Genomic DNA, 12903 nt, shown 5'->3' with positions numbered 1-12903 from the left:
GGTTAAGTACATTGAGATGAGTCCTTAAAAGGAAGAATCTTTCCCATCTGTGGTTGAGGAAGGTATGACTACAGAAGAAAAGTCAGAGAGATGCAAAGTGGCTGGCTTTGAAGATGGGGAAGGGGCCAAAGGCCAAGGAATGCAGGTATCCTCTAGAAACTGAAAAAGGAAAAGAAATCCACTCTCCCTAGAGCCTCCAGAAAAGAACAAAACCCTGCTGACACCTTGCTTTTAGCCCAGTGAGACCTGTGTTAGATTTCTGCCCTAAGGAACTGTAAGATAATAAATTTGTATTGTTTTCAGTTACTAAATTTGTGGTAATTTGTTATGACAGCACTAGAAAACTAATACACCAAGTCAACTTAGTTGCATATGACACTTAAAATCATACTTGAATCATAATATTATTTAACTATTTACATTAATCTCAATGAATGGCCTTAGTAACAAGATAATCACATCAAGTAAAAAGCCTATTAAGTAACTTCAGACAAAGTTGATCAGGAGCCATCCTGGATTAAAACACTTTCATCCTTTGCTGGGAAAAAAATGAAACCATGCCGTCAAGACAGAAACTACCAAACTAGATTTATTCAAACCAACAAAAGTAAAAATTGGAAATCCAGTGATTTCCTTACATATTATGTCCTGCATGATTCCTAGGTAGGCAAGAATACAAGGGAAACATTAATACTCACTGTCTATACAATAAAAGGGAGACAAGTGTCAGTCACTGTATTGAGCTTTTACATATATTATCTTACTGGATTTTCATACAAACCTAAAATGTAGGCAAAATTTTGCAAAAGTTCAAAGTTTTTTAACCAAGTTGATATGACACAGAGATAGTAACACTAGATTAAAATCCAAACAAGATTCTAAAGACCATGTTCTTTCCATTCCTCTATGCTAAGAAAATGAAATAATTGTGGGAAGAAAGATAGTAAGAAGGGTGCCCAGTTCCAGAATGATGTCCTCTCAACTCCTACGGCATTTGCATTGTAACTTTCCTTCCCATTTTCTACATCCTGTCTGTAGTGTTTTATATGCCTGTTGTATTTATTTGTTTTACTAGATTATAAATGCAGAAACTGTCATGGATATTTTTGTGCCTCCCCCTTATATACATATCCACACAATATCTAGTACTGTTATTATTGTTGTTGTTACTATTGTTACCATTACTATTATTACTGTTACCACTGTTATTGTTTACAGTAGTAATAACAATATCTGACCCTTGTTGAGTGCACATTATGTACAAAGCACTGTTCTAACAATTTCAGTTTCATAATCCTAATGCATTTAATCCTCCCAACAATCCTAAAGGTAGGTACTATTTTTTTTTTTTCTGTCCACGCCATGCAGCATGTGGGATCTTAGTTACCCAACCAGGGATCCAACCCGTGCCCCCTGCAGTGGAAGCATGGAGTCTTAACCACTGGACCACCAGGGAAGTCCCAGGTAGGTACTACTTTTATAGCTCTTTATAGATAAAGAAACTGAGGCACAAGACATTAAGCAACTTGCCCAATATCACACAGCTAGTAAGTGGTAGAACCTGGAGAGCAACCCAAGCAGTGTGGCTCATAATCATTGTTATATTGGAAGTACAGTAGCCCCCTCCCCTTTATCCATGAGGGATACATTCCAAGAACCCCAGTGGAAGCCCAAAAATGTGGATAGTACTAAACCCTATATATGCTATGTTTTTTCCTATACCTACATACCTATGATAAAGTTTAATTTATAAATGAGGTTAACAACAGTAGCTAATAGAATAGAGCAATCACAACAATATACTGTTATAAAAGTTATGTGAATGTGATCCTTCTCAGAATATCTTATGGTACAAATTTAATGCCTTTAATGCCTTTTCCATCTTAACTGAGCATTTATTACACACTGTGGCTGTAACTTTTGCAGTTTAAGGTGCTGCAGCAACACTAGCACACATTTCTTTTTCCTTCTTCACAACTTCACATCTAGATTTGTTCTTACCATATATCTTAGCAACCTCAGCTGACAATTTTTTTCCTTATTAAGTAGAGAACTTTCACCTTTTCAATTAAAGAAAACACTTTATGGCTTCTCTGTAGTATATCCAAATTGCCAACATCACTACTCTTTCATTTGGGGGTCATTTTTAAGTAAAGTAATTGTGATTTGAACACAAGAACAGTCAATCTGATAACCAAGATGCTACAAGTGACTAATGGGCAGGACACGCAGGACAAAGGGAGATTCAAGTCCCAGGTGGGATGGAGCAGACGGCACGGGATTTCATCATGCTACTCAGAGCAGCACGCAATTTAGAACTTATGAATTGTCTATTTCTGGAATTTCCATTTAATATTTTCAGACCTCAGTTGACCACGTGTTACTGAAACTGAGGACAGTGGGGATACTACTTGCATTTATTATGAACTCAAAAATCCTTTATTATTATCCTAACAAAAGTGAGGTGGCTTAATAAAAATAACTGTGTGTCAGGTGCCATACTAAGTGCTTATATATGTTGTTTCATTTAAATCTCACAAAAACTTTTGTAAGAAAGGGATTACAAGTACAATTGAATAGGTGAGAAACTGAGTTTTAGCTGTTCAGTTTGTATTTTCTCATGCTACACACTGCCTCCCTGATAAGAACAAAAATAAAATATACAATATTGAGGATTATAATACCATACAGGGAGACCAACTGATACAAATTACCTTGCATCTCTAACAATGGGCATTAACACACTCGTTTGATTATATGTTCTACAATTAATTATTTTAATAAGGGGTGTTCTAATGAAAATAAGATGACATAAAATCTATTTATGATATCCTCCCTCTGTCCTCCAATTTTTGATTGGCTGAAATGAGAAAGTCTGAAACACATATTCAACTCACCTATTCTCTTTGGACACAGGTCAGAGAAACTTGAGTCCTACAGCCTACAAGAGGGGAGGGGGCAGCACTAAACAGTGGGCAACATGTAGAGGATATGGCCTCTACCTCCAGGATTCTCCCTCTCCCCAGACTCCTGTGCGAGAATTCTAAGAGGGGCACCAATGTGAACACCCTCCAATCAAAATGACAGCAAGGAAATGGTGAAAGGAGGATTCAGGATGGTGATTACCTTTGGTTGGGGAAGAAGGGATATGAAGGAGGAGATGACTAATAGGTAGATTAAAATTACCTTTAAGGCTGGTTGTAGGTATACAGGAACTTACTGCACAAAAAAAAATTAACTTATTCATGGGCCAACAACGAAAGGGTGTCATGAGCCAGGGATTATGATTAATCCACTTCTGTGCAACTGGAATCTAAAAAATAAATTAAATGATGCCCCAGAAAGAGCATTATATTTATCGTGTGACTTTATATACTCTCTGGCCCCCCAAGGCGATACAAATAACCCAGAGCAAAAACCCTAGGGGGTAAATTTTCCAAGTCCTTTTTTTTCTGTTTATTTCCCAGCTCATAGGAGGCAGGGTCACCACACTGGTTAGTAGCACAGGCTCTGTGGCCAGACTGACTTGGTGGAGGAGATGAAACCTGGTTGCTTTCCTTACTACTGTGTGACTAATCCTGTTAGGGAATACGATTTAACCTCTCAGTGCCTCAGCTTCCAAATGTGTCCGGTAGGCTGGCAATGATAGTATAATACTTACTGCAGAGTATTATTGTAAGGATTACATGAGTTAATCCACATGAGGTGCTGGAATAGTGAAGTTGCTCTAGGTATACTAAGTAAACTTTACTCAACAAAGATTGGCTTTTATTATTTTTTTTATCTCTGGCTTGATACCACAGTGAAAAGCTTAAGAAATATTCTCCTAAACTCTTTTGCTCAGTACTCCTCTGGGAAGCTCTAAGCTTCAAGCTCTCAATAATACTAGCTTCAAACTCTCAGTAGGATTTGTTGGATTAAAAAAACTGAGTTAAAACGTTCCTTAAATACTCTGGTTTCCAAGAAATGACTAGAAAGAAGTTTGGGACTCAAAGGTGGTTTTTCATGGAATCTTTCTCTGCATCATTAGCATAAATAACCAAGTTTTTGTGACATATTACTTATCTGATGACTTTAATTAACATAGACTCCTGTAACCATCCAAAAAAATGTCCCAAAATTTGTGGACTTAAAGTTTTTATAATTTATTAAAATAAAAACCATTTAAATCTTTATACAGGGCCTATTTATACTTTCACTACGAGCAATTCTAAGAAGCGGGGTTACCTGGTTTCTACAGCATTAACAGGTTAGAAGTCATAATTTAGTAAGAATGCAGACTTTCAGAGATATGCTCAGTAATACAGAAAAAAATCATGTGTGAAAACTGTCAGAAAGAAGTCAGAAAAAAATAAGACAAGAAATTAACCTCTGATCATATTATAACCACTCAGAATAATAATTTTAATCATCATAATCATCATAATGGGGCTTCCCTGGTGGCGCAGTGGTCGAGAGTCCGCCTGCCGATGCAGGGGAGACAGGTTCATGCCCCAGTCTGGGAAGATCCCACATGCTGCAGAGCGGCTAGGTCCGTGAGCCATGGCCACTGAGCCTGTGTGTCCGGAGCCTGTGCTCCGCAACGGGAGAGGCCACACCAGTGAGAGGCCCGCGTTCCGCAAAAAAAAAAATAAATAAATAAATCATCATAATGATGATCCTGAATCATGAAGAAAAGGTGATATGTTGAATGCACTTTGTTTATTAAAAGGCAAGTAGTCTCATATATCTGTTTTAAATATACCATGAAGACTTCTAAATAATGGGTTTTTTCCCCTTGGTAAAATCTCCAGGATTAGTTGCAAATGGACCCACTAAGTAATTCAATGGGTTGGCCTACCCTAGAAAGTTGTTTGATACAAACTAATTAAATGTTGAAGAACTGCTGCCCAAAATTATGAATAAATTAATTAACAGAAGTGAGTAATCCATTACATAAACAGTGTCATTTTAATTGGGTTTAAAAGTAAATTTTAATACTTTAAAAGAGTGGGTCATAAGTTTTCTGTAAAATTCACCTGCATGAAATGATTCATTTTCTCTGATGTTCCTCAGTAAATAATGATATAAGGAAGCTTTATAACTTTTTAACAAACTTACCAAAACTTATATACACAAGCAGTTACCTTGAGAGCCAGTTCGCTTCTTCCACGCTATGGCTAGTGAAAATTACCTTTTTTGTCATAATATGGTAAATGTAACGAGTCAGGAAACAGGTAACTGAAGGGCATAGAGGAAGGGCATCCAACAGAGTACAGCAAGGAGCCAGGGAAGAAGACTGCCTGACTTGATGCTGTCTACAAAGAGTCTTTAAGCAGCCATGAGGTCAGATAGGAAAGCATTCAAGGAGGGAGGTACAGGTGTAAAGATGCAGACAGCAAGGGACTCAGAGGCATGCCGTTATTGCTGGGCCGCCACATGAGAGATGGATGTTCTGGGAGATAAACTTGGAGAGGGAAGAGGGCCAATGATAGGGGGCCTTACAGTTCACGTCAAGAACCTTGAGTTCTCACAAAAGGACAAATATTGAATGATTCCACTTATATAAGAGATCTAGAATAGTCAAATTTGTAGAGACAGAAAGTAGGATGGTGGTTACCAGGGGCTGAGGGGAGAGGGGGATGCAGAGTTAGTGTTTACACAGGTTCAGAGTTTCTGCCTGGAATAATAAATTCTGGAAATGGAGAGCAGTGATGTTGCACAACGTTGTGAATGTACTTAATGTCACTTAAAATGCTTAAAATGGTAAATTTTATGTTATATATTTTTTACCATAATAAAAACCACTAAAAATATAATAACTGTGTTCAGGTAAAGAAGAAAATGAAGGAGGGAGGAGGGGAACAACAGCCAGAAGCAGTAGCAACAGCCACAGCTTGAGCTCCATCCAGTAACCAGTGGCTCTCAGTCTTGTTTTAGCTGCAGAATCCTTTCTTCAAACATCTTGCACAGAAGCCCAACGATAAACCAGGCAAAGCAACAGACTGGTGAGGGCCAGAGGCCAGCCCAGGAGCCACCAGCTTCTGTTTCCTAACTTGCCCCCATAATGGACCCAGAGGAGCCTCCAGGGAACCCCAAGAGCTCCCTCAATTTGCAAACCACTGATGCAGGTGATGGGAGGAAGCCAAAAGGTTTCAGCCCGCACATGATGCAGTGAGATTTCTGAGATAGTACTGTAAAACAGTCTGGTTTGGAATCAAATGAAACTATTTCAACTCTGCCTCTCACTAACCATGTGCCCTCAGGCAAGTTACTTCTATGCTATAAAGGGACTAAAAAAACTTTTTATAAGGACTGATGAAATGTTAGTAGGATACCTTGATAGGTGGTAAATTCTCATTTGATGGCAGCTATTGGTACCCTTTAATTTTATTTGACATTACTCTGGTTCCTGTGAAATAAGATGATTTAGGGTAGGTGGAGGCATGGATGGAAGCTACGACAAAAGTCCAAGTAATGATAAAGGCCTAAACTGAAGTAGTGATAATAAGGATTGGAGGGGAAGGTGGACTCCAGAAATATTCTGGAAATGCTGTCAAGATGGGAAATAAGCACTGGCAGCCATCTCATATTCCTCCAAATCAACCTGAAGAAAGGAGCACAGATAAGCAGGAATAACCCAAAGGTTATTCCTAGAACTGGTCTGGGGGAGGGACAGGACTATACCCGGGGCACAGAACAGCCAGAGGCCAAGTGGAAGGCTTTTAATGTCAACCCTTACCTCTCCCCTACATTGTATTACTGCCTATCCCTTTAACAACTTCCTGCAGTGTTGAGAAGTTAAAAAGGTTCAGGCTTTCTAGCCAGGAGCCATTCCTCCACCCACCGCCCTCCAAGCTCCTAGGGCTAATGGGTTACAACCTAGAGATACTGCCTCCTCCTTCTTCCAGAGCAGCTGGTGATAAAGCCGTGGTCACAGAACAGCCTGATGGAGGGGTGCCAAACAAAAGCAATCAACAGTGGTTTTGTAATGCCCAAGCATTCTCCATTCTGGGATTCATCCCCTCCCTTCTACTTAAAGCCACCTGGAGGGACTTGGCCAGGCCTGGCCATTGACTCTTCCCCAGTACACAAGGGGACATGTATGAGAATGCTCATCAGTGTTGTTTGTGGCTGGGAGTTGGAAACTATCTTGAGTGTCCATCACTGAAGGACCATGGAACCACAGATAGTTAGAAACAACAGGCTAGATCAGTGATTCTCAACCAGGGTCATTTTGTCCCCCAGGAAACATCTGACAATGTCTGGAAAGATTTTTGATTATCACAACTCAGAGGTAAGGAGGTGGAGAGAGTGCTATACTAGAGGGTAGAGGCCAGGGATACTGCTACATCCCACAGTGTACAGGCCAGCCCCCAGAGCAAAGAATTATTTGACCCAAAATGTCAGTAAGGCTGAGATTGAAAAACGATGGAGTAGAGGAACAAAACATGACTGGGTCATAAACATATAGTGCTGAATAGAAAATTTTTTTAAAGAGATGTGATCTATTATAAAATTCCTATTTGGAATTAAGGATTCATATAGTCACATCTGGTATTCATTGTGTATGTATTTGCAAGGTAAGCACTACACTTGGCAGAGAATACAATAGTGACCAAAACTAGATTGGATTCCTTACCTCCTGAAGTCTAGTAGAAGAGGCAGATATTAATTAATCTTGCAAATTTAAAGGGGAAGGGAGAAGATATTTTGGAGACTGGTAGGATCTAGAGCTCCCTAATCCCTCACTTGCAAGGCCACAGAAAGTTCTTCAATTTACAGTACCTTTCAGGAGGGCTACATATCGGCTTAGGATTGTGTTGTGCACACAGTGAGTGCTCAATAGATGTTTGTTGAGTGAATAGATGAAGGCTGTACAGTTAAACACCACTAAATGACTCCTTCCAAATTTCTGCGCCTTAACCTTTGAAATGAGGAAACCAAACAGAAAAGAAGAACCAAAGGGCCAGGCCCTTTACTAGACAGTAACAAGGAGTACACATGTAGACTGACCAAATACTATTGTTCATTCCTCCTCAAGACTGTGCCCCCCTCAAACCAAGCTATTTGCAGTTCCTTGAGGAAAATACTCTTTGGCATCTCTAAGCCTGGACTGTCCTTCCTCACCTAGTCCACCTGGAAAACTCATTCATGCTTCAAATTCCCGATCACCTTCTCTGTCGAGCTCCCTCATGCTGGTGGACATGATCTCTGGCCTACTTTGTGCCATCTGTACTTTGTGCTCACCTCTACAGTACTTATCATAACTTCTTTTTTTTATGATGTTTTTATCATAACTTCTTACCATAATTTGATCATGAGTTCTCTGGGAACAGGAACTATATCCTATTCATCTTAATAGCACAGAGACTAGTCTAGAACCTTGAACATCATAAATGCTCAAGGTTTATCGAATGAAAGACTGAATGAATGAATACATGTCCTGCACTGTACTATGAAAAGAATGGGATAAAACCTATGCCCTCAAAAAGCTTACCATCTATTTGATGGGAAAAGGACAAATATGTGAAATAATAATTAACAATTTTTGCTAGAGATATAAATTTGATAGTCATTATAATAAACATGCATTTTTTCATATTTGAATTAGAGTATACATTAGGATATAATCTGTTAGATAGTATCCATACGATTAAATAAATATCCTCAGGTATTCCTGGAAATCCATATCCTCCTATCGTAGTATTTGTCATTTGAGTTGATAGCAATAAGTGACAAAAGCTGAAATTACAAGCAGAATCTGCTTGGAAACATAGAGTGCTCATTATCATGAATGCCTGGCATGTAGTGGGTCCTCAATAAATTTTTATTGAACGAGTGACCTGATATTCTTAATCATAGAGAAAAAGTTATCTGTCTACTACTGAGGCAGGCATATCAGAAGTTGGTGTTACCTAGAATATATCCCTCTCATAATGAAAACAGAACCAGCTCAAGGTCCTAAACTTTTCTTCTGTTATTTAGTACCCAGTTGCCAAAAGAGGTATTATTGCCCTCTTTCGGTAAAACGAGTAGAAACCAGTTGTGTGGTCACAAACTATTCCTTTATATCCTATCCATATAGTGATAACACATCTACTTACCAACCTCTCTCCATCCCATAACAGTTAGGGATTCATGGAGCTAAACTCAAATTTAGGGGATGAGTTTTAATACTGAGAGTATTAAATCTCCACAATTTAAAATACTGAATATAAGAAGTCCTGGATATCAGGTAAACTGCATTTTTCTTTTTTTTTTTTTTTTTTTTTTTTTTTTTTTCGGTACGCGGGCCTCTCACTGTTGTGGCCTCTCTCGTTGCGGAGCACAGGCTACGGACGCGCAGGCCCAGCGGCCATGGCTCACGGGCCCAGCCGCTCCGCGGCATGTGGGATCCTCCCGGACCGGGGCACGAACCCGCATCCCCTGCATCGGCAGGCGGACTCTCAACCACTGCGCCACCAGGGAAGCCCAAACTGCATTTTTCTGATTGCTGGGTTAGACAAGGAGAAACTGCAAACAAGAATTCATGTTTGAATGGTTGCCAGAGGTAGGACTGAAAATCTTAATGAACAAAAGAGCTCAGCCAACCAAAAAAAAAGCTCCAGCCCAAGACCCTCAGAATAAAGATCAATAAAAGGAAGACTGTAGAGAGTATGGCAGAATGGAAAGGAAGCCTCAAGAACCTTAGTCATCCCTCATTCATTCATTTATGGGGTTGTGGGAAATACAAAAATTTTAAAGACTTGATTTCTGCTGTTAAGGACTTCGTCCATCAGGAATGCAAGATACACATAAATAGCTATCAGACAGGGAAGAAAGTAAAAATCCATAAGGGAGGCACAAAGAAAGTCTGTTCAGAGACAGAAGAAATCTTCTATCTAGGAAGCTATCAGATGTTCCTGGTAAAACATACCAGATTTTGAAAATATTAGAGCATTAGGAAAAAACAATTATTGCTAATCCTTGTTATGTCTTGCTCAACTAATCCACCATATTGTCTGTCTCCTCATCAGGGTTGCTTGTCATCTCCTGAAGCAACACCACATCTTCCTATCACCCAGGAATGGAAGGCTGATGGTGGGTGTAAACTAACCCATGCATAGTACCATGAACAAGGCTGTCTGCCACTCCTGCGTAATCAGCCACTTAATCTCCACAATAACCCAACAAGGTAGGTACTCTTATTATCCCCATTCTACAAGTAAGAAAAGTGGGGCACAGAGAAGTTAAGTGACTTGCCCAAGGTCACCTAGCTGGTAAGTGGCACAAAAACAGGATTTGAGTCCAGAATCTGTACCCTTAGACATTACACTACACTGCCTCCCAGCTGAGAACTTATGGCTAAATTTATCAGACATACTGTATATAGCTGGATAATACAAGGTGATTTTTGGCCCTTTAAACACACACAGCTATTTAAAACTTATTTACATGAAAAAATACATACACCATTATTGATCTAGTTTTGAATATAGTACGACTTTTTTTTTTTTTTTTTTTTTTTTTTTTTTTTTTTTTTTTTTTTTTTGTGGTACGGGGGCCTCTCACTGTTGTGGCCTCTCCCGTTGCAGAGCACAGGCTTCGGACGCGCAGGCTCAGCGGCCATGGCTCACGGGCCCAGCCGCTCCGCGGCATGTGGGATCTTCCCGGACCAGGGCACGAACCCGTGTTCCCTGCATCGGCAGGCGGACTCTCAACCACTGCGCCACCAGGGAAGCCCTAGTACGACTTTTTAAGACAGTTTTCACAGCCTTTAATGGAAAATTCACTTTGTTAATCTTAAAAAAAAAAAAAAAAAAAAGGGTGCCAGCGGCCAGGAGTACTTAAGCCCAGTTTAGACTGGGGCTGGCAGGCGCCACCCTTACAGGTCATCGCATGGCCTTCGGGAAATTGCTTAGCCTTCTTTGTTTCTCCATCAGCAAAGCAGGGATAACAACAGTGCCATCTCATAAAATGGTATGGATTAAATGATAGTATCCATATAAATCGCTAAGCACAGTACGTGACATAGTGAATGCTCAGTGAACGTTCGCTTTCATTATTTAGATCCTGAGTTATCTGTATTTCCAGGATGCGAGTCGTCCAGTAACCACAGAAATGCTTTCCCTGTCCCAGAGTCTCTGCCGATCCCTTGAGCACATTTCTCTCTATTTTCCACGTAACACAGTGACAAGAGAAGCAGGCTTCCCTGGACTTCAGACCCGAAGGTGGCTACGTCGCCTCGCTCTGCCCGGGAAAGAGGCAGGCTCTGGATTTCCTCGGGGCGGCACCACAAAACTCAACCCAGACTTCTCACTTGGGTGAACTCAACTGTTAGTGAGGGATCACCCGCCCACTCTGCCGGGCTCCGCAGCAGGGAATGTGGGCACCGGCGGCAGGAAGAGGAGCTCACCCACCTACCAAGCCCGAGACTGGGCACCCCTCCTTCACAGCATCCCTGGGGACTTCGTCCCCTCCCCGCTGGGAGGCCACTGGGGATTGACCTAACAATGCCAAGACAGTGAATTTCCCCTCAAATCCTCTGAAATACTTCCCCACGATTTCTAAGAGGGAGTCAAGGGAGGGACGCCAAGAGCTTCATAAAGCCAGTAAACAGCTACATCCCTGCAGCACATGTTCAGCCGCCTGAACCAGCACCCCAGTGCTTGCCGCCGCCACTTGCGAACCCGGGAGCTCCCAGCAGCCGGTCGCCGTGCGCGGCCTCCACTCACCAGGTGAAGAGTTTGCCCTTGATCCGGAGCAGCAGGCTGGCGGACTCGCCCGCTGCTCCCTGCGCGTGCGGCTGCGGGCGGTCGGATCCCGCCGGCGAGGTGGCCTCCATGAGAGCCCCGCGGTCTCCGGCGCCCGGAACCCCTAGACGTGCCGGGTCCCGGAAGACGGGAGGCGGTGCCTGTGCTGCCGGTGGGGGCTCGGCTCGGCCAGTGAGTCCGCGCTGCCGGGTTCGCTCGCGTCCTTCTCACACCGCGGCCGGCGGGCTCCTTCTGCGGTAAATCATTAACTGTCAAGCCCCTAGGGCCAGACAACACATTTGCAGATTGCAACCTGTCACCTCGGGGGGCCAGGAGGAGGAGGAGAAAGGGCGCTTTTTTTTTTTTCCACCTTGGCAGTCGAGCTTCACTGTTGGTTGACACCCAATATGCATTTCAAGTTCTTATGGTCCCTTACTTAAAATCAGCAAATGAGGTGAATTGTTGGGAGCCAAGAAGTTTTCGCCATTAGAAGATGTCCGACATCCTGCTTCTCTTCCTGCTTAATGAGATAAAAGCCCGCGCCTAAAACGAAAGCCCGCGCACGCAGCACCAATGATAATTTGCCAAGTACTTCCCTTATTCTGGATCCCGCCCCCCTTTCTCTGTACTGTATAAATACAGCTACTGCAGCAATAAAAGTTTGAGGCTTGATCAGGATTCTGTCTTGCCTCCATTCTTTCGCGTCTCCTGCCCCTTCTTCCCTTTTCAACCCCTACAGGTTCCTCCTCGGACTCACAAGGATTTGTCCTGCTGGTCGGGACTCCCGGGGACGCCCGGGGCCGTGCACAATTGGCGCCCAACGTGGGGCCCGAGGAACGGATCCTAACGGAGGTAGCACGCTTACGAACGCCTGGCCAGGCACCCACTGAGCCGCCGCGAGAGTTAACTCGAAAGTGCAGCTTGAATAGGTCCCCGGAGGACTGGCCGCCCTTCGGCAGTTGTGACCTGAGAATAAGGTAAGCGGAGCTATAAATACGGGACAGGAATTGAGTTCCCACGAACTCTTTCTTCAGGGGATCGAGGATTCCCTCAAGATGCGAAAGATTAAGGCTAGAAAAAAAGATTTGCGTGATTTTTTTATATTTTTGTCTGATGTTTGCCCATGGTTCCCACAAGAAGGGACGATAGATAAAAAATGTTGGAATCGTGTAGGAGATTGTTTAAATGA

At 42.2% G+C, this 12903-nt stretch overlaps 1 protein-coding gene across 5 annotated transcripts in view; it reads right to left on the bottom strand.

The window, feature by feature from the left end:
* The window catches only part of LOC116757928 (sarcolipin), a 114041-nt gene extending 101802 nt beyond the window's left edge, over positions 1 to 12239 (bottom strand). For 4 of the 5 annotated variants that reach the window (XM_032640419.1, XM_032640418.1, XM_032640420.1 and 1 more), the window contains exon 1: positions 11697 to 12239. In XM_032640419.1, coding sequence (XP_032496310.1) covers positions 11697 to 11806 — 110 coding nt within the window. In that variant the 5' untranslated portion in view covers positions 11807 to 12239. The remainder of the gene's footprint in view (positions 1 to 11696) is intronic. The other variant, XM_032640421.1, reaches the window with a different exon arrangement.
* Between the last annotated feature and the right edge of the window lie 664 nt (positions 12240 to 12903).

Source organism: Phocoena sinus, chromosome 8, assembly GCF_008692025.1.
Source record: "Phocoena sinus isolate mPhoSin1 chromosome 8, mPhoSin1.pri, whole genome shotgun sequence".
Classification (NCBI taxonomy): domain Eukaryota; kingdom Metazoa; phylum Chordata; class Mammalia; order Artiodactyla; family Phocoenidae; genus Phocoena; species Phocoena sinus.
The sequence above is the reverse complement of the archived record's forward strand: the minus strand, read 5'-3'. Positions and strand labels throughout refer to the sequence as shown.